Here is a 27,758-nt window from a genome sequence, read left to right as displayed (position 1 = left end):
CTGTGGATGTACACACTCACCACTTAAATGGTGGCATCCTTTGTTGTGAGTATTACTGAAGATGTTAATGCCAAGATCATGGTAACAGAGTTTAGGAGAATTAGTAACCTAAACAAATGGGATGTTTTTCATTAATCTTCCAGTAATTTTTCAACCTATTAGCATCGTATGAAGATCAAGATCATCAATATATTATATTCGAAGAAAGTTTTCTTTTATTACAGAGAACCATTCTTCTCAGAGATAGAACAGAAAAGCTGTTCATGTAGATGTTTCAGTTTCAGGTGGTTGCCATGCTGAAGAAGTTAACGGATCAGACTTGACCTCTGTCAGAATTCCAGCCCTAGTTCTTCAAATTGTTTCCATGGCTGCTTTTTCTTACTTCATGATATAAAAGCCCTGAATTAATCTATTATTATCTCTGAAAGTTGTCTTAAAAGCATGAAGAGGTACAGAAAACTGCTTTTCCTTGACATCCCTCTAGAAACCAGTGTGGTTTTGCATTTAAGTGTCTTTCTGCTCTTCTTACTGTGTTCCTAGCTGATTTTCCTTGCAAGTGTAGACAGCAAGAGTGAATATGCATGTATACATATCTGTGTGTTTGAGAGTGTATGTATATACATATATACACACTAATACACATAAATATATGTATATGTATGATAATCCATACTGGCCTTTTTGGGCTCTAAGATACCATATGAATGTATAAAACATCTTTTTTTTTTGGTGCTTTTTGCAAAAAAACAAATTTGTCCTGGATTCAGAACAAGGAATAGCAAGCAGTTCTCCCAGAAATGAGCTGTGCACATCCTTATCAGAGATCTTGTGGGTTTTTAAAGATTATATGGGTTTGAGGGCTGCTGGATGATGTTATAGAAAGTTACTGAATACATAGAAATCAGAGCTGACACTGGCTGAACTCTGAGCAGGTGGTAGAGGGAAGTAATTAATTACATTTCTTAGTTACATGCTCTATCCTAGTACCTTTAATGTATAAACAAATTAGAGCCTTTCATAGTGGTTTGAATGTACTTGTATTTTGCTGTTGCACAGTTCAAGCTGCAAATACTTGAACAAGTGAATGGGAATTTTCTTAAAATCCATTAAAATGTAAACACCTATTTTGTCAGGCCTTAAGCCTTGCTGTTATGTTATTTTTGGGGAGAGTTGTCAGTGGTGGACTGAAGATTAAACAAATGGCTACAACATGTATGTTGTACCTATGTGTGGTTCTCATTAACATCTAAATTCACCTGAGTATATTATTCACTATCTTAAACTTTTTACCAGTATAAGGTGGAAAACAAAGAAAATATACCAATAAATTAGGATACGGTGATTGTATGACTCTAAAATTTGCTCCTGTTTTGAGAATGGTTTCAACTCCCTCTTTAGAAATATTTGTTTCTGTGTTTGGGGTGAAAAAATGATAAAAGTTTAATTTACAGATTAGAGCAGCAGTGAGACAAATGAAGTTGAAATAGTTACAATTACTGTGAATTGTGCTACTTAAATTAACTGGGGAGAGAAAGATCCAGTAAAGCTGATGTTCCCACTTTGTAAAAAGAGCATTTTTAATTAATTAGAATCTGAAAAATAGTTTATTGAGAAATCCCTCCAGGGAAGTTCTTTTTATACGTTTGAATGAAAATACAAACTTTTTATTTTATAGCTTTGCTAAATATTTGCATTGTGCTTCCACCTTTTTTTTCTTTTTGATTGAGCCAAAACTCCTTTTTCTAGGCTAAATTGATCGATGTGTTTTGCCTTGTGTAAACTTCAGTTGAATGATAGTGGCAGTATTTTGAATTTTACACTTTCAGACTTCAAAGCAGCTTGTCATGTGATTTTTTATACTAATCACAAACTATGAAGCAATCAAAAATCTTGATACATAATAAAACCAAGAAACTGCAGCATCTATGGTATCAAAGCCTCTGATGCAAGCCAGTGTATTATGATTCTGCATAATGGACAAGCTTGAGTCAAGTGGTGCCTCACAGCCTCATAGTTGGAGTTCTTCTATTTAAAGACTTTGAAAGAACAAGGGTAGGTTAAATTGTTGAGTTTACTATCTGAACTATATTGCAATACTCTAAAAGGAGTTTTTCCAAACAAATGAGTTTTCATATGTGTGTAAATGTAAGAAAGTTTAACAGATGGATACTGTTTCAGAAAATCTGGAGGAGTAAGGTGATGGAGAGGATGAGGGAATTTTGATTAGTCCTTTTATACTCATTTTTCAGGTGAAATAGGAAGTCTTAGAGAGTAAGGTCTTTGCACAAAATATTTCTTCTGATGTTTTTCTCCTTTTCTGATCCTTTTCTCTCTTTAAAAAGGTGAAAGAATGAAGTAATGTATTCGTCTAAACCAGCAGATAAATAATAAATGATCTGTGCTTGAATGTCCACTGCACTAACAGCTGGTTGCTTGTGCTAGGTATAGATAATATACCCTGACTTAGATGTTTAATTGAAATTACTGCTGCCTGTTGCCCTTTTTTGTTATGGAGCTCCTTCAGATCAACTGAAAAGACCAAACTAAATCATCCATACAAATCAACCATATAAATTCTTTTACTAGTACTTAATTACTTAAGTAATTTTTATATTACTGCTAATATAGGTGGTCAGCATTTGGTTTTTTTTAATAGGACAAAAGTGAAACTAATGGTGCCAGTAGCATTAAAGTGAATCAGTCATGAAATCAGTGTTATGTAGGCCAGGTTCACTGCATGAATGTGGTAAGTGGCTTCACTATGGCACTTCTAAACCCCCTGTGGGGGGTGTTCTCTGAAAGTGGTCTGGTTTAAACTGGGATAGAAGATTTCTTTCTACTGTCTTCACTGCTCATTATGTCTTTAACATTGACCCCAAATAATTCTGTTTGATGTTAATGAATATGAGGTCATATTTGGATACTGCCATTAATCTGAGAAACAAAGCATGTTTTTCTAAGACTGAAGAAAATCAGATGTTTCAGAAATGAGGAAAGAAAGACTAGAAATAATAACCCAAAGAAAGGCAGTAGAAATGTATTACAAAAGGTGGGTGTAATTTGCATCATGTCTGTACAGAAATTGCATGAGCAGAAAGCGTTTTGGAGAAGTTCCAGATGTCCCCTTTGTGGGGGAGTTTCGGCCAGGCTTTTTGTATCTTATTGTGCCTGCTTCATGAACTGTAAAAGCAGCCCTGGTCTGGTTTTGTAAAATACCTATGCAGGAATCCTTCAGTGTTCAAGAGGAGAGTAATTGTTCATGTCTTGAACCTGAAAAAGTTTGTGATTTAAAAACTTGCGTATTCAAACTTGCACTTTTGAACCTTCAGTCTACTACCTCAAACCTCTGGGTCTTATAGATTTAGATAATTAAATCTATAACATTATAAAAAATAATGGTTTTACTACCATTCCCATTCAGAATTCTTAGAAGGGGTGACAGACCCTATATTCACTAACACTAACAGTCTTGGTTGATACTCTTTACTACCTTAATTTGGACTTCAGATATTCTTTATCTGAATATGAAGAAAGATACTGAGGTGCTGGAGTGTGTTCCAAGAGGGATCCTGGGTGCTAGTCTTACATGGAGTGGTTGAAGCAGCTGGAAGTATTAGTCTGGAGAAAAGGAAGCTCATGCTGGGTATTTCTGCTCTCTACAAGTACCTGAAAGGAGGTTTAGCCATGTGGGACTCAGTCTCTTTCAATAACAAGTGACAGGACAAGATAAAACGTCCTCAAGTTAAATCAGGATGTGTTTAGATCTGCTGTTAGGGCAAATTTCTTCACTGGAAGGGTGGTAAAGCATTGGAACAAGGCTGCACAGGGAAGGGGAATCACCATCCCTGGAGGCACTTAAAAGGTGTGTGATGTGACCCTTGGGGACATGGTGTAGTGTTGGGTTAATGGTTGGACTCAATGATCTTAGAACTTAAATTGAAGCTTAATGTACTTAAATAATGTTCTCTGATGCACTCCTTTGTAGCGGTAGATTGTCTGCGACAGACTGTTGTTGTTTTTTATTTTGGGATTTAAAAAAGCAAAGACAGAGAAAAAATCTTGTTAGAATGCTTTAGGTTTTTCAGACTGAGGAGTTCTCAGAAGCACTAAATGTGTAGAAAGCTGGCAGTGAGAGATGTGGGCGTAAGAAAAACATTTCACATAGAAACAAGTGAGCTGGTGTCCAATATATATAATGCTGATATCATGCACTGATACGTGGTTCTAGTTTTGAATAGAGAATGTCCCTGTTGGGTATAACTGACTATTGTAAATTTCATATCCAAATAATCCAAATAGGATTAATTCCTAGGACCAGCATCATCCCATTGTTTATGAATGCTGCTGTTGATGCAGCATTCATAAACATTTGGACCCATTTATGATGGGTGTAATGCATACTTCTTGAAACCAACATTCTTCTGGATGGTTCATGTCTAAATAAGTGCTGCATTCTCCAGAGGATGATGATAGTTTCTCAGTTTATCTTTTCAGATTTTAAAGTTTTCAGGACCTGGGGGTGCTGCTCAGCAGCTGACTGAATATGTGTGCCCAGTTGGCCAAGAAGGCCAATGGCACCTGGCCTGTATCAGAAATAGAGCAGGGCTGTACTTGTCCCTCTGCTCTCTGCACGGGTGAGGGCAGAGTATTGCATCCAGTTCTGGGCCCCTCATTGCAAGAGAGACATTGAGGTGCTGGAGTTAATTAATTAATTAATTCCACTGTCCAGAGATAGGCAGTGGAGCTGGTGAGGGGTCCAGAGAGACTAAGGCTTACGAGGCACTCCTTGTAAGAGGAGCGACACGCCTCATAAGGTGGGGATACAGGAGTTGTTTAGTCATAAGAAGAGCTTTGGAGGAGTCATCCTCTCTAAAGCTACCTGAAATGAGATTGTAGCAAGATGGAGATCAGCCTCTTCTACCAGTCAACAGGACAAGAGGAAATGGCCTTAAATTGTACAAGGAGACACTCAGATTGGACATCAAGAGCAATTTTTTCACTGCAAGGTTGGTTAAGCATTGGAAGAGGCTGCCCTGGGGGGTGGCAGGGTCACCATCTGTGGAGGTGTTCAAGACATGACTGGATCAGGCACCTAGTTTAGTCGTCACAAGGTGGTGTTTGGTTTGACTCAATGATCTTGGAGGTCCATCCTAACCTAATAATTCTATCATTCTGTAGTCTGTCACCAGTTGGTTTGGTCTCTGTTCTGAAGCATGCAAATCACAGAATGCAAAAATAGCTCCGCAGCATCAGCAGCATGTAAAGCAGGGTTTTTCATATCAAGGTCAGCTAATTCCTTATGTTTGCAAGCATGGTGGGAAGGAACTAGTCAAGATTGAAACATGGCTAACATGGCATTGAAAAAGCACTTCAACTAGACTGTCCGTGCAAACATTCCGATCAATAGCATTCTTTTTTAATTTTTTAGATTTATTTCTGCCTTGGAGAAAATATAGGTATGTTTGTTTTATAAAATTTGCACAGGTACAAAGCTGAGAAAATTGCTTTGACTTCTTTATTTTTTCTTTTTAATTTCCAATTGAAAGTAGGGATAAACAAAAGTTCATATCAATACACACCACTCAAGAATTTTAAGGTTTTTGCTTAACTGAAATAACTGGAATATGGGCTCTGCAAAGCTATTTTGTTTTGTTCTAATTAATTTGAAATCCTGAGGAACTGATGCATATCACTTTTTTGTTCTTCTGAACTTCTTGCATATTCATCATCCTTTAGATATGTGGCTGTTTCCATGGTTTAGGAAGTGCTATGTTATATACAATTCACAATGGAGCTCTTCATCTTTATAGATGCCATATTTAGAGTATGTTTCTTTTATGTTTTCTAGAGTGATGCCATGGCATTATCAGGACTCTTCTTCAAAGATGGCAAAAAGCGCATTGATTACATCTTGGTCTACAAGAAATCAAGCCCACAGGTAGAGAAAAGAAGCACATTTGAGAAGAATTTGAGAGCAGAAGGGCTTATGTTAGAACGGGAGGTGAGTCCTGTAGTTTATGTGGCATAAAAAATGCCTTTTATTATACCATCCTACTTTACTGAACTGATAAAAGATTCCAGACAAAATTACAAGCCTTTCCAGGCAGTTCTCATCATCTGCTTAACTGTATTAAACTAATAAGAAGAATAGTTTGATAGTGTGTATTTTAAAATGATTTGGAGATACATGCTTGTACACAGAAGTGTCATGCAGTACAGGGGGACAAGTTCCAGCTTCTCATGCTTGCAGAACAGAAGCAGCTTCAGTAACCCATGTTGTTGCTTTAATACATATCCTCTATGTCTGTCAGCAGAATGCCTGATGTTAAATGTCTCACTGTTTCTCAAGGGGTTAAGGTTGTCACTATTCTGGTTAATCTGTGGCTAGTAATAGTAGTATTAATAAAAAATGAAAGAAAATGGAGCCAGGGAAACATTGCCTTGGATTTTTGCTGTCTCATGAATGACCTGAAGAACAGGTATATATTTACTCTATTCTGATGTAAGCTTCTATTGTTCATGTGTCTTTTGTCTTGATTTTTCATCTCAGTAGAATTGTAATACGTGTTCTGTGTTTAAGCAATGAGCTTGCAAGATATAGCTCACAATATAGCATGTTAAATATTCATAAATAGCTAGCCTGACTAAAATTTGGTTTTAAGACTTTTAAGAATTGTTACAGTATGGTAATAAAAATAGCTGATTTTGTTCCAGTTTAAATAAATAGAGCTTTTGTCATTTCAGAATTACTGACATTCAGAAACAAATGGTTTTATAAGTTCTGAATTATTTTGTTTTCCACAAGCATTGTATTTTATCCACAACTTTCAAGAAAGTAAAATATTTGAGGTAGTACTATGGAACTGTGATATGATTTGTGGAACGGGTAGGCAAAATTGGCAACATTTTAAGTTTAACTGCATTTTCTTTTACCTTTACTTACCAAACCTTACAAAGTCAGGCTTTTGGAGGCTTTAATCGGACACAATTCAACTATCAAAATATCTAGTTATAGAATCTCAAGCAAATACATCTGGGAAGAGTGTGGGAAACTGAAGTGTTCACAAGAGAAGGTGAATATAGAAATCTGTAAGGCTGAAACTATTTTTTTACATATAAATAAATTAATGATGAAAAACATTTGTGTAGAGTACACATTGTAATTTGAACATCCCAGTTCATACACATTTAAAAATTCCCAGCAGGTAACTCAATTGCTCAACCATGAGTTACCATTTTCACAACCTGGAGTCTTGTCTCATCTGTTCTTGAGTTACCATTTTCACAACCTGGATTCTTGTCTCATCTGTTCTCATGCCTCTAGCACTGACCACACCTCTCCTTTAATGGGAGACACAGAATGGTCTTCAATCTGCTTATCTAAGGTGATTTTTTTGAGATTTAAAATTAATTCCATGTTAAATTTATTCCATGTAAAAAGGTGTTGCATAAAGTCTTTACTTAAGTTCATGACCACAGATCTTTCCCTACAGATGCCTTTTGTCCCACTTGTCTACACATACTACAGAGTCTGTAAGCGAGAAAGGTTACTGATTTTCCTTTGTCTAGAAGAGCATTTATTTTCAGAGTTGCATGCCCAATTCAGGCCTAAAAATCAGAATTTGACCCTGAAGAATGCTTCTGGAAGGGTGATTGCTGTAGGTTTAAATTATTAATACGTATTTGCATGTTACTGCTCTTTACAGCCAGCTGTTACCAACAGTGATATCATGTTTGTTAAAATTCACTGTCCGTGGGAGACATTGTGCAAGTATGCAGAAAGAATGAACATCAGGATGCCTTTCAGGTATTGTGGAAACTATTTTAAGAAACCTATGATTAGTGCTTAATATTGAAAGTTCGTCACTTACTCAAGTCTAAAAGTGCAGTCTTTACTGCTCTGTAGCCAGGAGTGCTCATATTATTTTAGTGATGGGATAGGGAGAGAGGAGAAACAAGTCCTGTTCTTTCCTCATTTTTACACAATACTATGTGTTACTTGTTTTCAAACTTGCCTTTTACATCAGATTGAGCATATGTCTTTTAGAAAACAGTAGTTTGCACATAGTTTTGGATGTTCTTGGCAGAGTTTCAGATATTCTCCATCTGAGCTTGAGTGTCCTCCATGATTTTAGGGTTTTTCTGGAGTCTTATTGAAAGGCAGGTGAAATGACAGAAAGTGTCTTCCATGTCTCCAATATAACACATATTGTCACAATTTGAGTAAACTGAGGTCCAGTAACTTTCTTTAGGCAGAATAATGGCCTGAACTGACTTCCTTGTTTGAATGCAAAAGAAGTTCTATCGTATTAACAAATTAATATTTGTTATTAATTTGTGGGACAGGTTAATATTTTCTGCAACAATAATTAAGTCTTTAAAGGAGAAAATGTGCCTTTTCAAATTGATTAATAATGCTCTTGGAGAAGAGCATATTGTGTGCATGAGTTCAAGTGGTAACCAGGTGCCAAAGTTGTGTGAGCCATGGAAAATGCCCTTGCCAAATGCTCAGTCTTTTATGCTATGGCACTGTGGTCTCCTGCATTGGTCCTAAGACAGAAACAGTGATTGTGAATCATCATTGCTCAAATCTTGCTCCACATACCCAGTTCTGTAGTGAGTTTTCACATCATCCAATTAAGCCTTCAAAGGCCTTTCCATAAAAAGTGTTTTAGGAAAAGTCATCTTCCGTATGTTTAAAAATATTATTATAGTGCTATTTGAGTTTATCTAGTTCAAAAAATACTTGCCAGTATATTAAGTATAGAAGTGTTTATATATGGGCATACAGACATAAATAATCAAAATTGCAATTAAAAATTATTTCTTCCTCCTTTTGATACTTTACTTCACAAAATTGTGTTTTAGCAATGGGTTTGAATTCTTCATAATTTTAGTTACTTCATAGATCTATAGTGCTCTCAGGACAAAAAAGGCTGGCTTTTGCAATCCTGATTTATTTGGAAGACATTCTAAATCATGTTTGTTTGTTATATTATTAATGCCATGTAAATATATTCTCTTAGTGTTTCCCCCAAAGGGTCTTTGTTGCTTTGACTTCTTTTTATCCAATTAATTTCAGTAAACCAAAAGTAGATGAAATACTAAATTTTCCAATTTCACCTTTTTGGTAGTTTTGCTGTACAATGAAATACATACATTTGGGAAGATATTTTTCCATCTCTACCTCCATAATAGAACTGTGAGAAATAGTAAATTGGTCAACATTTTTGTTATCTTTAAAAATATTTTAATAGGTATTTAAATGAAATTGCAGTCTAGAACTTGTGTGACTATTTTAGTGTATTTCTTGAATTTCTTTACCTTTTCAAACAGAAAACTTGACACAATTCTGTTGCAAACACAAGCTGGATGTAGCAGAATTGACGAATGGTCTGCCCTGCTTTGCCAGCAGCTTTTCCAAAGTGTCCCCTACAGGAGATGAGCAGTTTTTCATGATACCTTCCTTCTCTATAGAAGGCTGTGCTTTAGAAACTTGCTGAGACACAGTTCAAGTCTTTGTCTTTGTTCATATCTGCCCAGATGGCTTTTTCATGGATGCAGAAATATAAACCTGCATTCCTGTAACAACATCCTGTGACCACACATTTTATAATTTAATTACATATTCTGTTAAGAACAATTGTGTTTGAAGTGTTGAACTTGCTTTTTTAAATGAAATGATTCCTACCTGGATGGTATATATTGTTTTTCTGAGGTAACCATTCAATGGACAAAGGAACCTCAAATGCTGCAATTCTCCCACAATTAGTGATTACTCAGTGAACTAGAGCATCTTCCTCCCATAAAGTTTTAGGTCATCCTTAGGTAGATTTAAGTAAGCCTAAGGGGAAAAGAGAGTTGGACTTGATCTTTATGCATCCCTTCCTACTTGAGATATTCTGTAATTCTAAAAAGCAAATTATTTCTCATTTATCTGTTTCATCAGTGTTTTCTGACTAAAACACTGTTAAAGATGGCACATAACGTTCCCTGCAATACTTTAATGCAGTATACCTATTTGCTCTTGCACAGTCTTGGAAAATTTTGACTTTTAGTTATGGTCACTAAAATATGCCATATGTCAATATCATATATGAATAACACATGAAGAATTAAATTCAAACTTTTTAGTTTCATTTTGCTCAATCCAGGAATCTAAACAAAATCAACAGAATTATTATCACACAGGTTACTTCTCTCTGTTTCTGAAAAGTAAAAATACATTTGAGATTCACCCACACCCCAGAACTGTTTTAGCACGGTATTATACCAAAATGTGTTGACAGATATATAATATGTAATATAGATGGAATCTCATTGTGTCAATTGCAGAATGAATTTTTTCTGAAATTTCAATAGACAGTGTGTAGTAATCATTACTGTCTTGTATATATGGCTGACTTTGCCATGCTGCTTTATTTGGAAGCATATGTACATGGTTTCAAACAGGGTTTGTGTAAGCATCAAAGCTAGGTAATGACTGAGTTATGATTTTTTAACTTTCATGGGTATTTTTGTTAAGTATATGGTCTGTCAGTAGAAATAAAACTATATCTGTCTAGAATTGAGGCAAAGCTTTAATTTTGTCTGCAAGTATCTTGCAACTCATAATTATCATTGTTTATAGTTAATAAGTTATTTGTAACAGCTGAACTCCATCTGGGCAAAACAGCTAAGGGTAATAAGGGTTTTGTTAAAAAAAATTCTGAAAACCCTTTAATACCTTTCATTGCTTCATTTACAATGCTGCCTAGCAGTACCAAGTGTCAGGCTGCCAACAGTCTGCAGATTGGGAGATACATAATTTTCAGGTGGCCACATATTTTCCCGGCAAGGAGCCTTTCACCCTCTTTTTAAGGTATTAATTTCAGTGGATCTTCAGTGTAAGTAATGTAATTTTATGAATCTCACATGCTGCCCAGGTGTGCAGTTGCAGATCTTCCTAACTCCTGAGGAATCTGCAATATCAAGCCTCTTTTTGTGGTTGAAATGTGATGTGAAATTACAAACAAAAAGCCTGAAACTAGGTGTGGGAAATATAAACCATGTAGCAAATATGTCTCCGTTTGGTTTCAAAATAACTGTTCTCAGAAGACTCTACTGGGAACTTCAGGTCTTGTTTCTCTAATTGGCGAAGGGTGGGGAGAAAAGAACTGTTAAATGACTCATTGATCAGTTATCGTTTTTGTCAGTAGCTACAAATCTGTTATTTTAGAACAAACTTGAAAAATGCAAAACTATGTTATTGTAATGACTTATTCTATTTCACTTGCCTTTTTAGTTTTTTCATGTTTTTGTTTATGAAAATGCATGTTTTAAGATGTATAGCATTCTTTTGTAACATGTATGTCCCTTCCAACTATGTCCTACTTGATTAATCTCAGCTGATTTTTTTGCTGTTCTTTCAGGAAAAAATGTTATTACACTGACTGGAGGAGCAAAACCATGGGCAGGTTGGTGGGTGATGTGTAGCTTCTAATTTTGTCAGATAGTGACCCTGCTAAAGAAAATCCATTTGCAGTTGTAAATTTATCCATGACACTTGGAAAATTAGATTATTTTCCTGAAAACTCAAAATATGTCAGCTCAAAGTGCTAAAATATTCATCTGCAACAAGGTGCAGTTCTTTAAAGCTTTGCCAGTTGTCATTTTAGAAATGTAAAAATGTTTATGCCAGGGAAACAAACAAAAAGGAGACCTTATCTTTGCAGTGAGGATTTAATACTGCATCTACCTCTGCCCTTATATCTGCTGACACCAAGGCATACCTCTTTAGCATGAAGGATGCTTTTGAGTGTGTGCCTCAGATTCTGGCAGTCAGCTACTTCCTTAGATATGCAAACATACTTTTTCTCCTGTGTGTCGTCGTGATCAGGAACAAATTAATGCCGCATGCTGAAGGCTGCTTTGAATTTTTGTTTGCTAGCTGAGAGAGTAACTTGCAAAACTCACTTTTAGCTAGCTGGTGCTGCTTGTGGTGTTTTTGTCAGCCAGAAGAAGGGTACAAGAGCCTGTAGGGGCAGGGAAAAGGAGCCTGGGAGTGCTAGGAAATGAGAATGGGGGACACTGAGCTGTAGTTACTCCCCATCCTTTTAGTCAGACATAATAACATAATAATGTCTTGTAAATCCTAATCACCAGCAGATACCTGACAATATTTCACATGAGGGAATTCTCCTGAAAGAGTTCCCCATCACAGGTTTTCTTGGGATGGATCTCGAGATCACTTTTGATTTAGGTTCTCCTATTGTCACTTTAGATGGTAAAGAGCTCTCATTTCTCTGGAGCAATTTAGGGAGTCTCATGATAACAATTTCCAAGACGATCAGCTAACAACAGCAGAATGTTGAATGGTAAAGTGAGAAAACTTTAAACATATGAGCTGATAACATATGTTGAAGTAAACCAATTTATAACATAGATTTACAACTGCGTTTTGTCCTCTTCCCAGTTCGCATGCTTGCTCCATTTTAGCATGCATTATGAAAAGTCTAAGTGAAATGCTTGCAATAAAAGGCAGAATCAACAAGCTTTACTTCAAAATTGTCTTGTTTTGTCTATAATCCATCTGGTGGGTCCTGGATATTACATAAATTTTGTTTTCCTTATTTAGAAGGACAAATGTCTGAAAGATGCAACTGAAATAGTACAGTACCTGTGAATTTAGTAATGAGTAATTTCCATGCCAGATTGATTTTGTATTGAGATAAATGCTTTTACTTGTGATTTACTTTGTGAGAATTTGGGTATAAATATTTTTATGTGTATATTTTCTGGCACTTTATAAAATTCAGTGCACAGAGGAATTGTGTGAAACAAAAGAAATATAGAAAGAAGCTATATTTAAAGTTGAAAGCTAACTCTAAAATTGCTGACATACACATCACATGCGTACTTCTACAACTGTCATTGTTACCTTGCATCTTGCAACTTCTCAAATTTTACTGCTTCCTTGTAGTTTATTTAATCTCTTGTTAAAATTTCTAAGTTAAAGAGAGTTTATATGAGCTACATGAAGAAGTATATTAAAATTCTTGTATACCAAAATATTAAGCTTATAAAGTTTCTATGATTTAAGACTACAAAGTATTCTAGTATAAGTCTAGTATATTAGACCTGCTGTAGCCTGTACACTTCTTTAACTTTATTGACACAGTTATATGATAGGTAGATATGTATCTAATAAATGTTCTTTAAAAGATCTGCAAAAGATTATTAGGTGCATTAATGAAAGGACAAGAAAAATGTAATACTTAATTTCTTTTATGTGGTATGTGTGTGGTCTGTTTATTTACACACCTTTAAAAAGCCCTTAACATTGTATTTAATTCTAAGAAGCTTGTTTTCTGTCCATTGAATCACACTATAGAAATAAATCTGTCATATTCATTATAAGCAATATTTGGAAAGCCTTGCTCTTCTCAAAAGAAAGAAATATACCTATAAATAGAGTTGGCATAAAAAATTGTCTGAGCTCTCAGATTGAAGACTGAATAATCTAGTAAGACTGTCTTGTAATTGCCACATTGGACCTGCTGATTTCATGCTGGTAAAGGATGGCATCAAGGAAAAGAAAATGAAAATATAGTTGTCTTATATGCAGCTGCACTCTGCCCACTGAAATGTTAAAATCACTTAATACTTCTAAAAATAGAGAACCAAAAATGACTTTGTTCAGCGCCTGACCTGCAGTTAGTTTGCTTTGCCAAAGGACTTAAAATCTTTGGGATTTCAGTCTGCACACTAAAGTGAAATTGTTGATATCATTCCAGTAAACAAAGGTATGATAATTTTCTTTTGTTAATACAGATTGTGTCTGTATGTTGAATCTGTCACACTGACGTGTTTCCTATTACATGGAAACACACTGAGCCCAGGTAACTTGGTGGCACATAGCTGGCACTTGTGGCCAGTCTCAAGAGACACAAACATCAAGCAAACTGCTCGGTGATTGTTGCTGTCAAAGCTGCCTAACGTGATTGGTGAAGCTGCTTAATTCTGGTATCTCATTCCATGAGTTTGATCAGATAATGCTAAAATCATCCATATACTGTGTTCCTTTGCATTGTAGTCTGTTGAGTAAACATAATCTGCAAGGATTTTTGGGTGAGCTTGTTCTGCAAAAAAAGACTAACCAACCAAATAAATCAGATGCGTAAAACTGAGAATGGGAGTCGAGAAAAGCTGAAATTACAAGTGTCTTCATAAAATATTAAATTGTATAGCTAAGAATGAAATGCACATGTATTTCAAGAGTGCTGTTCCTTGGTTTGAGGTGTTCTGTAGCACTAGCTGTAGTGGTTTCGGTAAAAGCATACATGAAGCAGTATCCCATAACATTGCAGCACCATTCCACTGGGACATTTTTTATCTCCTTGCCTGAGCTACTGACTTCCCCAGAGCAGTTCTCTCTGCTTTTACTGTAGCTAAATAGGCCACACTGAACAGATTAAGTGAGGAATCTGTTTAAACTGCTGCTTTAAACCTAGAAAGCCACTCTGAGTAAAAATGCTAATACTTAGTCCTATGATATAGGCAAAAATTTTGTGTTTAAAGGCAAGCTCCATGAAAACTCAGTTTCTTCTTCAACAGTAAAATGACCTAAAAATGGCTCTCTTGTATCATCTTTATACATTTCTCAGTTGCAATATTCTATGCTATCTACCTATGCTATCTAATACTAAAGGCATTACATTTTTTCTCAGAAGAGGAACTGCAACTGTAATGGGGACACAAGCATTAATTTATTCCAATGCTGCTTTTAATGTTAAAAGAAGCAGTCATGAATTTTAAACAAGAGCTGTCTTTTTTAACATAATATTTATCAACTTTTTTTTTTGATTTTTGTATGGGAGAAGTGATCAAGACTTCTCCCATAACCAATTTTAAAGCACTTTCATAATGAAAAAATCTGAAACTAGATGCATTGTTTTCTTCCTGATGCATCTGCGTATTTTCCTCATTAAAAAAAAATTCTGGATTTTGACTAAGAAGTCAGCAAGTGTACAACAGAAAAAAGGGTTCAAGAGAATAAACAGGAAACTGTGTTTATATAAACTGTACTAAGAGAGCTTCTGCTGGAATTAATAAAGATAATCAACTCACTAAGGTATTATTAAGGAGACACTTAAGGAATCCACCAGCCTCTGTACCGTGTTCTGTGTTCCAATATCATGAACATATTATGTTCTTTGTCTTACAGTGGTTGGTGTTGAATACAAGTGGTGTCCCTCAAGTGCAGTATCAGCTACAACACAGTGTGCACCAATATCTTGCAATATACAGCAAGAAGAAAATTTTGAGAATTTTAAATGTAACTGTAAAATCCTTCTCCCACATTTGGCTGAATTTTCTATCTGATACTGTGTGAAATAGGGGTTTTCTGATTTTGTTGATGTTGATAATAAGAAGTACATTTTCATAAGGGTTACTTTGTTGAGAGCAATTTACCCCACAGCATCACTTATTAGTCTATACTAGGAACATTATGAAAATAGGTGCATTCACATTATGAAATATTATTAACATTATGAAATGTAACTTTTTATTATGGGCATTATGAAATGTGTAGCTGTGCTGCTTCTTAGCACAGGCAATGAAGTATTCACCTCAAAGAAAAGAATTTGTTGCTTAGCTTTACACTTCTTGTGGATGTAAAATATATATGCTTTATATATCATGCATACATATTCATTGAGTAGAACCCGAATTCCACCAAAAAAATTACTATTTGGGGAATGTTTTTCTCAAATTTAGGCTTTTTCTGAATCTCTGATGTGCTTATTGTGTCATGATATAGCACATTTAATTTGAGATCTACTCCTTAAATAACCATGTTGCATTGCAATTGAATATGAAAAGATATAGGTCAGCAAGGAGGACAAAATTGAATTTGCTCACTTAAAAAATTAACTGCACTTGACTGGATTTACACATGTATGAATGATGTCCTGAGACATCATTTGGGCAACGTGCTGTTAGAGAAAAAAACCATTTATGTTGCCAGTATGTAATTTAATTGAAGATACAGCATTGATGTTCTGTTTGTATTTTGTAGTATCCATTTTTAAGAATCTGGAGGAAGCCATATTTAGGAGTTTTCTTGTCTAAATACTGCATAACCATTTTAGTGTAACATGTCCTTTATTTTATTTGATATTTAGGTATACTGTTGTATATTTCATAAGGCAATATCAGTTCTTGGATTTTTAAGAAAATTTTGCAGGGGAAAAATTTATTGCAATCAGAAAACCATAATCGGATCCTTAGCACTCTCAAATATACTTAAATTTATTAATTTTAGTGTCCACGTTGCCAGGCAAGAGAGTGGGGAGGAGTTTCACTTGCTTTGTTCAGTGCAGCTAGGTATGTTCTTGGCTAAAGCATAAGCACCTACAGTTCTGCCAGATGAACTACTTTGGAAAATTAATGTCTGCGGACTCAATGCCACGGTCCCATTTTGAGCTGTAAGCTCACTAATTTTAGGATGAGTTTTACTCAAGTAAAGTGTTCAAGATGGATTGCAAATGAATATTTTTCATTTTGCTTTTTGACTCTTTCTTTTCTTTTGTTTACTTAATGTGGAAGTTTCCTGCTTTCATTTAATTTCATTTCTAGTACAATGTCAATAAATATGCAGTGCCAGTGATAGAAATGACGAGGAAGTGAGAGCGTGTGAATCTGACTTCTTCTTGTCTCAGTTTGCAGAGGAACATTAGAGAGCTGAAAAGCTGGTTGCCCAGAAATCCCATGAAGCTGGATAAGGAGGCCCTGCCTGATCTGGAGGAGACAGATTGCTACACAGCCCCCTTCAGCCGCGCGCGCATCCACCAGTGAGTGCTGGGGTGGGCAGGCAGCGCCACGCACCACAAGGGTTTCTGTTCCTCACTTCTGAGCAAGGGCCAGAGAGGGAGGTGCTGACAGATGGTCACTGGAAGCACCAAGTATCATATTTGATTTTATTCTCTTCAAGTGAAAATCTGCTCTTTGTTACTTGCTATTTGATGATCACTCAGTAACATAATCTGAAATTTGATGGAAAGATGAATGTTTCCATTTTCGTTTAGAAGATGTTTGGTTTTTTGTTCCCTTACATTACAAAATGCAAATACTTGCTCAAGTTTTCTGTGCTTATTACTTACTTTACGTAGGCAAAAACCAGTTGAGATTTGGAACACCAGAAGCAAGCTAAGACAAGCGATAATTTTCTTTTTCTTTCTTACCAGATCTGCATTTAAAAAGATCTATTGCCTCTGAAAATACAAATATATATACAACGAAACTATATGTGTTCAAATCAGCATGTTGATAATGCTATATTTAAAATGTGAGATAAATTTTTTTCAGTACCTATAAAGTTAGGTTTTAAAATTCTGTTTCTTAATTTTAAAGTTATTTTGTGATAACTGTTTTTAGAAGATAAAAGTTAATTTAAAATAGAAGTATGAATTAGGATAAACCGGATTTTTCCACTCAGTAAAGAACCTAAATGGTAGTGAACTGACTTTACCCCAGAAAAACAGAGTAATTTCATTATAGACTCAAATTTTTTTTCCCCCAGTAATTTACCATACTGCACTGGATCAATCCCCTGGTTCTGGTGTTTTTTTCTCAATCAGCTCAGCTGATGTAATGAATTGTAGTAGCAACTTTTGGCACAGCTGAGCAGGAAGAAGCCCCTGCATATCAGATTTCCCGCATCCCGAATGGAGCCATCTGGCCAAAGCTGCTTTACTTGGCTCCGTCCTGGGATCCTCTAAGGGAAAATGGTTGTGGAGTTGCTTCGCAAGTCTCCAGTGTGTGGATTTGGTTTTTTTTTAATAGTAATTTTGGTGGTTCCAGTGCACAGACAACTGTCAACTCATAAGTAATTTGAATTTAAGGCTACCACTATTACTGAAGATCTTTATTTAATTAATTATATCCAGAACAGAAATTAACTAGATAGTAGAATATTTTTGGTTTAATTTGTGATAAGGATAACTTCATTGGACCTGCTGTAACAGTGTATAACCTTATGTTTAAGGAATGTAAACTTCCACTAAATCATTGTAAAAAACAAAAACAAAACCACTTGAACAGCTATGTTTCAATGTGTGTGCATTGTTATGAATATTAAGACATTCATTATTTTAATAGTTTTACGATAAACAACAAAGACAGCTTCTTCAGCAATTCCACAAGAAGTAGAATTGTGCATCATGTGCTACAGAGAACTAAGTATGAAGATGGAAAGTCCAAAATGGGTGAGTATGCTACATTTTTTACCTAACCCAAAGCTATAAAATTGTTCATCTTTAATTGTCTGGAAAAATACCATTTGAATAAACTCAATTTTTTTCCTATTCTTGAAATCTTGTCTTTCACACAGTAACAGAATTGAAACAATGTCCGATCATTTTCTACCTAAATATTTCAGTGAAAATTTGCAATATTTTTCACTTAATTACGCATTCATTAAAATAAAATGGAGATATTATTGTAATTTTGCATTATTGAGGGCCACAGTAAGGGTTACATCTACCTCAGAAAGCTGAAAATATTTTCAAGGACTGATCCTAGTACTTCAGCTATTGTCCATCAGTTTCAGTCCAGTAGAATCAATGTGTGCCACACTTGATTTATTTGAGATGTCTGTGTAGCTCAGAGACAGCTGATCTAAGACTGAATTTGCTTCATATCAACACTCATAATACAGTGTTAGTTTTTAGAAGGTCAAACTACCCATTGTCATTTTCAATGACCAGGGAATGTATTCATGATTTTCTATATTTTCTGCAGGAATTCAATTAAAGATTTAATATGCAGAGGCTTGGGTGATTCCAGTTACAGAAAACTGTTTCTTGAGTTTCTGAACAAAAGTGGTAGTAAGAAAAACAGGAAGAATAAATGTTCATATCTAGCACCTTTGAAGTTGATGATGGGAAATTTCATTATTAGTTTAGTATAATTTGTATATTTTAAGAGACCAATCTGTGTTCCACCATATGTACCTGTTTCTTGGGGAAACTTTTGGCTACAGATTTGCTCTTAAAGGCTATTGAATCTTTTTGTTGTACCTATCAATGGTTATTTATTTTTTTCAGGTTTTGTAATGTGCTGTGCTAGTACAGCAAATCTGGGCTTAGGAAGACTCTAGAAACTGATCCAAAATGCAGTAGTCAGTCTGGTACAGAGCACTGCTCTGATATGAAATTTTCAGCTGGCTTATATTTAAAAATACCAGGGGTTAGCTGGTAGCTAAATAGATACCTAATAGCTTTTAACCCTGCAGGAGTTTCACTGCCTCAAGGATTGTCTATCCATACTGCTCTATCAGATCATCTGGTCACCCATAAAATCTGAATTATATGCCCTGAGGAATACAGTGTGAATGTAACTATTTTCTCACAATCAATTTGGTACAAGCACTCAGCCCTGAGGGAAAGTTTTCAGGCTTTGGTGCTTTGGCAAGTTGCTCTTTAGTTTGACAGAGCCAGAAATCTGAAAGCATCAGCAGTACCTGCTGAAGTAGTTGGTGGGGTTATTGATTGTCATCTTCAGCAGCATTCTTATCATTTAACACTAAATTACATTCTCCAAATGTGACTTGAAAAATGTGTATGAAAAATTTATATCAGAGCTAATGCTTTTTGTTTTTTTTAGGTATTAATAGGTTACTAAATAATGGCACATATGAAGCAGCATTTCCACCACATGAGGTAACCTGGTTAATTTGATTTTTAGTTTCATATTTAGATTAAAGCTTCCACTAGTGGTTTGGGATCTTACTTTAATTCTGTCCTGCAAACTTTTCATTTCATATCGTAATTTGTCGATGCTTCTTTTATTTATAGCTTTTACCTTGATATTGGCTTTTAAAATTTTCCAAATTTTGGATAATTTGGATATTATAATCATATATATAATGTTCCACATCCTGGAACATTTTCTGGTTTGACTAGGATATTATAATTATTTTCTGGTTTTTATGAACTCTACATTTCCTGTTGAGTTCTTAAGGCGAGTATCAGTTGTTCCAAATTGTTCCAATTAGTTGTATTAAATTATTTTTACTTGCCACCTACAAAAGGATTTGTTTTTCTAATAGCTTGGCCACTTGATCACAGTTAGGGAGACTGCGTAATTATTTCCTGTTTACTATTTTCAGAATACTTCTGGGTAATTTCTAATACACACTGAGACTGTTCTTTAGAGATGGTTCTCAAAAAGACTGTTCAGGCTGTTGAAGGAGCTGGATTTGGTTTTTATTGTTTTACTCGTGTTTCCCTGTGAAGTGTCTGCAGATGTCCATTGGGGAAGTCTTCATAGTAAGAAAAAACCAGAGGAGTTGTGGAATTCTCAAGATCTTTCCTCTCAAGGAAATTTCCAGGGCTCTCCCCTGGAGAGACTTACCATAGAGTCTCTCTACACCTGGACAGAGGGAAAAGACTTCCCCATTGGGTCTTGCACAACACTGATCCATCCCAGTTCCCATCCCCATTTGTCCCAACTTCCCCTGGTTTCTCCTTTCCCTGTTTCCTCAGTGGCTGGGATACCGCTGTGACCAGCCCCTTCTTCCCTTGGTAGCACCCCCATAGGCCCCCCCATAATAGCCTTGTGCAGAGCACCTGTTGGTCTTTTGTCCCTGGTTCCTCTTCGGTGTGCTAAAATGAACCTTGCTGGAACTGACCCTACAGAAGGCCCTCCTGCCTCTCTTGGCTGGGCCAGCTGTGGTGAGTGTGGGTTGTGGACTTGGCTGCCTTGCCTGAATGCGCCCCAAGCAGCTTTTCCACAGGAGATGCTCACTGGGCAATGAGATAGAGGTAGCACCAACCACCATCTAAACCCCACACTGCTACACTTGACAATGCTTTTTCCACTAGTTCAAAACTCTACTGAAGACTGGAAACCCACAAAATGAACTAAAAACCTGTGTTTGACTTAAGAGGGTTTTGAGAAAACTCTCTTATGTTCAAAAGAAGAAGCAAACCACACATTTCAGTCCTTGAAATGCTCTCAGGTGTCACAGACATATTTTCTGAAAAATCCTTTCGCTAGGATCTTTTCTCCTGAGAAGCTGGGAAGCTACAGCTTCTCCATGTTTTGCTACTTTGGAATGTGATTTGGAGAATTGTTTACCCAGCATGTGAATTGTTTTTACTTGATGATCAATGGCAGCCAGCTTTGATAAGGCTGTGAGCAATCACAAGATTTTATTATTCATTCCTGCCTTGATAACCTTCTGAGGTCTCCTCTCTCTTTCTTTAGTATCGTTTTAATATATGATTTTCTTTTAATATCTATAATATAATAATAAAGCCTTCTGAAACATGGAGTCAAGATACTCATCTCTTCCCTTGTTGGGGTTGTCTGCAAATTCCACACTCAGGAACATGGTGGTTGCGGTTCTGAACTCTGGGTGTTTCAGCTGAAAATTGTGACTTGGTTTCATATTTCAAAGGCTTTACAAATGGCTGAGAGTATTCTTTTAATTATTAAATACTTCAGTTTTAATAATTAATTACTAGGAAGTCAGAGAAAGGAGTATTTTAGATAAATAATGTAACATCATTGTTAATGCTTCAGCTGTGCTTTACTGACTTCAGGGAAAAGCTGGCTGTACTACCATAAAAACCTGTGAAGCTTTCTCTGGCATCAAAGCTGTGCTGTCATATCCATTTTACATGCTCCTTTGTTATGGCATAAGCTACTGTTTCCACATCTCAGTTAAAATTAGTGAAATCATAGTTAAAAGCCACTCTTACCTTAATTGCTTCTTGACTGATGCTAAGGACTACTGGTGGAGCACTCAATTTATTTTTTTTCCTTTTCCATATGAACAAATAAGAGTAAAAATTCAATCCCAGTGGGAATGCTGTTTAACTCTTTTAGGTATAACAGTGCAGAAAGAATCAGGAAAAAAAATGAAAACATGTAATTCTGGGTAATACTTTGCTGTTATTTATCCAGCCTGCTGTGAGAATAAGTTGATGTGCTCTTCCTGGGTGTTCCTAAATTCTGCAAAGGTCGCACTCAGTGTTGGCATCTTTGGTATGCTGCTGTCCTGACACTAAAGAGAAAGGAGTAGACTTGGACTTTTTGCTGTGTTTAGCTTTGGTTTTAACTCATTCTTAAGTCAGAGGGTCAGCAGATTGCAACAAGTTGATGATGTTCTTTGAACTTTGAGGAGTGCTCAAGATTTCAAATACCTGATAAAATCTAAATTGCTTAGTGACCTGCATCTGACAGGGTCAAGAATCTACCTGATCACTAACTGAGTTGGGTGCTGGAGAACTCTGCTCTCCTCTCAAGAGAATTACTTGGCTCACTTGCAGTCAACAGTTGATGAAATATTTACTTTTCCACTGCTGAGTGATGGAAGCTTTTTGGGGAAAAAGTTCAAGTAAGGTATATGTCCTGCTTCAGAATTGGAGCAAAATTACAAATGCAAGACATTCTGCTCAGGATGATTCTAGCAGATGTGTGTGAGTACCTTTTGACTGCCAAGCATGAGGCTATTCTTTTAGTCTCTTAGGTGGTCTACAAATGTCAGACATGGCCTGGAAGGACTCCTTTTGGATCAGACTGCCTCTGTTTTGCTTTTAATGCCTTGAGAGTCCTATGTAGCTTCAAAATAATGCCAATTCTGTTTCCTTCATCTTAGAAAGTATATACTTTTCATCTGTGATCCTTCATCACAGAAAGAATATACTTTTCTATACCTTCAACAGTAGTGAAAGAAAGTGATAAAAAATGTCTGGGAGAAGAAAGCAGACATACTAGAAATGTTAAAAAAATTATAGAAGAAATAAAAATATACTACAAGTATTTCTTGCAAAATTTAAATAGGTAAAGCATACAAGTAGGATCTATTAGTGAAATAAAAACAGAGCTGAGTACTTCTTTAAAGTTGTATTAATATGTTTCAGTCATTAACTATTAGAGAAACTGACCATTTCAGAAGTGTATGTAACCCTGCCTCCTATGTCAGACTTGCCTTACTTAGCTCCTGATAACATGTTCCAGATGTGCCCAGAATAAGAGACCTATTTATTAAATATAAGGAACATTTATATTAAAATTATAATCAGAAATACCTAAGAAACGTATACATTTTCCATTGTGCCTGGTAATGTACTTACATATCTTTGTGGTTTTTTTGCAGGGAAGCCACAAAAGCAGGCATCCCATCAAAACACATGGAGCACAGAATCACAGACACCTCTTGTATGAGCGCTGGGCACGGTGGGGAATGTGGTACAAATACCAACCTCTTGATTTAATCAGGTATGAGTACTTTGAAGATTTTCTCTGGTACAAAAAGCCTGGAAACAGTGTGCTAACTATATTCATAAATTCCTTGTGCTTTCCTATAACATTTATATATTCCCTATTATTGGGTAAGGATGGAGTTCTTGAAGTTGCTTATTTTGGATGGTCTTTTGTAGGTTAATTTCAAATGAGTCTTCTTAAAGAACATGTAGTTCCAACTGCTCAAGATGTGCAGTGTGAAACTTAAAATACAAACCCATAATGTGGTCTGCTGATCAGAGACACTTGCCCCTTGTGAGAGCACCTTTGAAAGCAGACTCTTATCCACATGGACAGTCAGAGTTACCAGATGCAGAGGACTTAAAATGCAACTGAATTTTAACCTTTCCATGTGGATTTAAATAACTCTTATTTTACGTATTAGACTTAGTGTCATAGGTTACCAAATGTAAAATAGAGAAATACATATAATATAAGTTAAATAATGATGATGTTTGAGTTTCACAGTTTCCCCCTCTGACATTGCATACCAGTAATTAATTTTCCTTGCTGTAAGTTTTTATTCCTGATCTGAGTCATAACTGGTTATTGGTGGAGCTAAGCATGTGCCACGGGGCAATTTTATGCTGTTTCGTCCTTGATTAACTTTCTGATCACTGCTATTTCATGTGTTCTGGCAATTGATACCCAAGTTTTGAAGAATTGAAGTTGTCTTCAGCTTGTGTTTTCAGAGCATTGTTTTCACTAATATAGTTGGAAATATGTGATATTATCTATGTATAATTATCATAAATGATTTTAAATTGAATACTTAAGTCATACTAACTTACCTTATCCTTTTCCAGATTTTTTCTATCTGTGTACATCCATTTGTCTGTCTATCCTATGTTTAATAATGTTGCTACTTGTCCATCTACTTAGTCATTGCAAGAACATCGCAATTACAGGGGCACTGCAGTTATCTTGTTCTCATAAATCTGCAGTTAGTGTCACTAAAATATTACGCTAGCCTGAAAAAAAACTGTTTGGCAAAGTGACAATTTTACCAGAAACTTGTAATGATAGTTCCTTGTTAGAATTATTCTGCTACTGTGACAGTAGAGATAGAGAGAAGTCATCAGAAAATTTAGTTTTAAACAATATATGTGTTTCCTTTTCATGTAGGCGATACTTTGGTGAAAAAATTGGACTGTATTTTGCCTGGCTGGGATGGTATACTGGAATGCTTATTCCTGCCGCCCTGGTTGGGCTCTTTGTTTTCCTCTATGGATTATTTACAATGGATTCCAGCCAAGTAAGGTAAAATTCTATTTAATAATATGTAACAGCCTATTGCTAATTAAGAACAGTCTGGCACAACTTAGATTGCAGTACTTTTAAATGTTTTGCAGATATGGTAATAATGTAAGAATAACCAAAATAGAATACTGGGGCTTTGAGTCAAGTATTTGCACTTAGTACATTTGTTTTGCATCAAGTAAAATGTGTACTGCTGGCAGTGGCCATCCTTATCACTGCATTGCAGTGATTCCCACTAAGGAAAAACAGACCAGTCTGTAAGAACCAATGCTCATGTTGCTGATACTGCAGTAGTTGTTGATCTAATTAAGTCTAATAGGTGAAAAACCAGCCATATTCCCTCATTACCTCCATCTTCCTATAACTTCCAGAGTGTAGTACAGTTACTAAACTTCAAATTTGACCTATGTCTTTTTTCCCTTCTTCATTAATAGTGGCAAACTTGGACTCTAACAAAATTCTTATCTGTATCAATGTAACTTGCAGCCAGGAGACTCAGCTTCAGGGAGATTGCAACCACATAAAATGAACCAAGTTTCAAGTTTCTCACTTTTGTGATTTTGCTCTGGGAAGGGTTCTGTGTCAGTTTCGATATTGTGATGAGGGTGCTCAAGTGCTGACTGTACTTCTGGGGACTCTCTGAGGATCCACTGTACTGCAAAGTATTCCATTAGCTGTTATCAGACAGTATAAGTATCTGTTCTTACAATTGCAGCTGTTGCTCCAAGCAGTTTGGGTGCTTAGGCTGTATGTATACTTGGAGTCAGATTTCATAAAAAATACTGTTTCTCTGGCTTTGAGCAAGACCATATTCAAGTTTTATCTAAGGAGTTTTCTTTAACTTCTGTTTCACAGTGAGTTATTATATTCTACAGTGCTGTAATGAACACTTTTTTTTAAGCTTGCTTTGTACAGCAAACTCCTTAGAAACTGTACTAATTCAAACCACATCAAATACAGTTAAATGCAATGAACTTAACAGCCAGGAAATTATGCTGTCTTTAAGATACTGTATTATGATTGTTTTTCATCATAAATGCCTTCAAAATGCAGTGGTTGTAAAGTCGAGGATCAGCCTATTCTTTGAGCACAGGGACCACAGCTGTTGAACTGTCAATCTTGTATTTGTCACATGTACAATGACATAGTTCCAACAAAGAGGGAACAAGGGGCCATAATCTACTACTATCAAGGTATAGCTTAGTATTTCTTCCTTGTGGAAGAGAAAGGTGTGTCATTGGCAACTCCCCGAGAGAAAGAACAAAATTTCTAATAATTTCATTCTTTCAAACTGTAAGCTATTACGTGTTTTTATACCATAGAATATCCTGGATTTGAAGGGATTCACAAGGATCATTGAAGTTCATCTCCTGGGGCTGCATAGGACTGCCCCAACAATCCCACCATGTGCCTGAGATCATTGTTCACATTCTTTTTTGAACTCTGTCAATCTTGATACTGTGACCACTTTCCTGGGGAGTCTGTTCCAGTTCCCAGCTGCCCTGTGATTGAAAAACCTTTTTCTAACATCTAACCTACAGCTCCTTTGACACAGCTTCATGTGTTTGCTCTGGTCCTGTCACTGGTCACCAGAAGGAGAGGAAGCTGTTAGATTCCAGCTGTTAGACTGCTGTGAGATCTCCCCTCAGTGTCCTATTTACCAGGCTGAACGAGCCAAATGATTTCAGCTGCTCCTCATATGGCTTCCCCTCTAGGCCTTTCACCATCTTTGTGGCCCTCTTTTGGAGACTGTCTTAAGAGCTTTCTATCTTTGTTGTAATGTGGCTCCCAAAGCTGCACACCATTTTCAAGGTGAGGCTGCGCCAGCACAGAATAGAACAGGCAATCACCTCCTGTGTGTCATATGCTTCTCCCAGGAAGACTTGCAGGTATGACTAATTTTTAACAGAAAAATGCAGCTATCTTCCTTGCTGAAGGTTGCAGGGTGTTGTAAATGAGCACAGAGGTAGGCTGGCTTTTGAGGATTTCTGCCCTCAGTTTTTTCCTTTGGCTGCTGTTTAGTAGCTGCAGAGAAAACACAGACAAAGAACATTTGAGTGTGTTCCTGTGGGGCTGGTTCTATAGGGTCTCATCCTGAGGTACCTCAGTGTTGTGCTGTGCTACACAGAGTGCCAGTGTGCCCCAGGCCTCTGTGCTCTGTGTGAAAAACAAGAGACTCAAAGTTAGGTAAACCCTCATATAAGCTCTGTATGCCTGCAAGGGAAGGTGAATATTAATTTATTTATTATAGTTATCATTAGCCAGTGTTAATTTCACAATGCTGTCAGAGGATGGGTTATGGCAGAAGTCCTAACCAGGTGCTCTGTGGCAGCCCCACATCTATAATCTGGATGTGTTAATTCTGTGGAGAAGGTGCTACCTGCCTTTGGTTGTGTGAATGTGTGCAGTCCTTCTGGTCAGTCATGGCACAGCACTGTCCTGTCAGTGCATTGCTACAACTTTGTTAGTAAGAGCAGCTGTGAAATGTGTGACTCACGTTGATTATGCCTGGCTGATAAAATGTATGTAGACGTTTTCTGTATCACCTTGTGTACTTACGCATTTCTAAAGGCCACTGATAACAGATATTGTTGCCATGTCCTTGCCAGATTTTTTTTTACTTAGCCTGGAAGGTGTAAGTAAGGATTAGACAGGAACTTTGTACCTAGAACAGACAGGTGTCATCCATTAGCAGGTAGATGGACTTGCACACCTGTTCTTATTCTTGCTGTAGTCTGGAACTGAGAGATTATTTATCTGGTGTTTCTGCATTCTTCTAAAGAAAATTCTAGATAAGCATCTGTAAGAGTATTAAAATCTATCATTTGATTTTAAGCACTTCAGCTACCACCATACACAAATGCAGTGTTCAACAGCAATCTGGCAGAAACAGAACTGGATATGCTATCTTAAAAAAATGTAAACACAGGAAACCCAGTGGAAATTAGAAATTGAAACACAATTTTGGGGCATTATGGCAATGTCAGAACTGGCGTGTTGCCCCAGATTCAATATTTTCTGCTGATCACTGTTTCGTGTGAAACAGGTTTATTATGCCTGTTAAGAGAAATCCATGGCTGTTAGAATGTGTTGATTTAAGTATGATAAATTCCATCACAAAGCCCTACTTTTTGTCTGTCTTATGTACTACAAAATTTGAATTTAAGAGATGATCAAATCAGTTTTGCAGAAGGATACTTTCT

General features: G+C 36.3%; 1 protein-coding gene across 5 annotated transcripts in view; it reads left to right on the top strand.

Moving 5' to 3' along the window:
- ANO3 (anoctamin 3) overlaps nucleotides 1-27,758 on the top strand; it is a 93,240-nt gene that overhangs the window by 32,217 nt on the left and 33,265 nt on the right. For all 5 annotated transcript variants that reach the window (XM_064715560.1, XM_064715559.1, XM_064715561.1 and 2 more), the window contains 8 exons: nucleotides 5,849-6,001; nucleotides 7,707-7,807; nucleotides 11,412-11,456; nucleotides 16,704-16,835; nucleotides 18,142-18,248; nucleotides 19,648-19,703; nucleotides 23,150-23,271; nucleotides 24,421-24,555. In XM_064715560.1, the coding sequence (XP_064571630.1) occupies nucleotides 5,849-6,001; nucleotides 7,707-7,807; nucleotides 11,412-11,456; nucleotides 16,704-16,835; nucleotides 18,142-18,248; nucleotides 19,648-19,703; nucleotides 23,150-23,271; nucleotides 24,421-24,555 (851 nt within the window). The remainder of the gene's footprint in view (nucleotides 1-5,848; nucleotides 6,002-7,706; nucleotides 7,808-11,411; nucleotides 11,457-16,703; nucleotides 16,836-18,141; nucleotides 18,249-19,647; nucleotides 19,704-23,149; nucleotides 23,272-24,420; nucleotides 24,556-27,758) is intronic.

Source organism: Zonotrichia leucophrys, chromosome 5, assembly GCF_028769735.1.
Source record: "Zonotrichia leucophrys gambelii isolate GWCS_2022_RI chromosome 5, RI_Zleu_2.0, whole genome shotgun sequence".
Taxonomy (NCBI): Eukaryota; Metazoa; Chordata; class Aves; order Passeriformes; family Passerellidae; genus Zonotrichia; species Zonotrichia leucophrys.
Note: the sequence above shows the minus strand (reverse complement) of the source record. Positions and strands in the feature narration are given on the sequence as shown.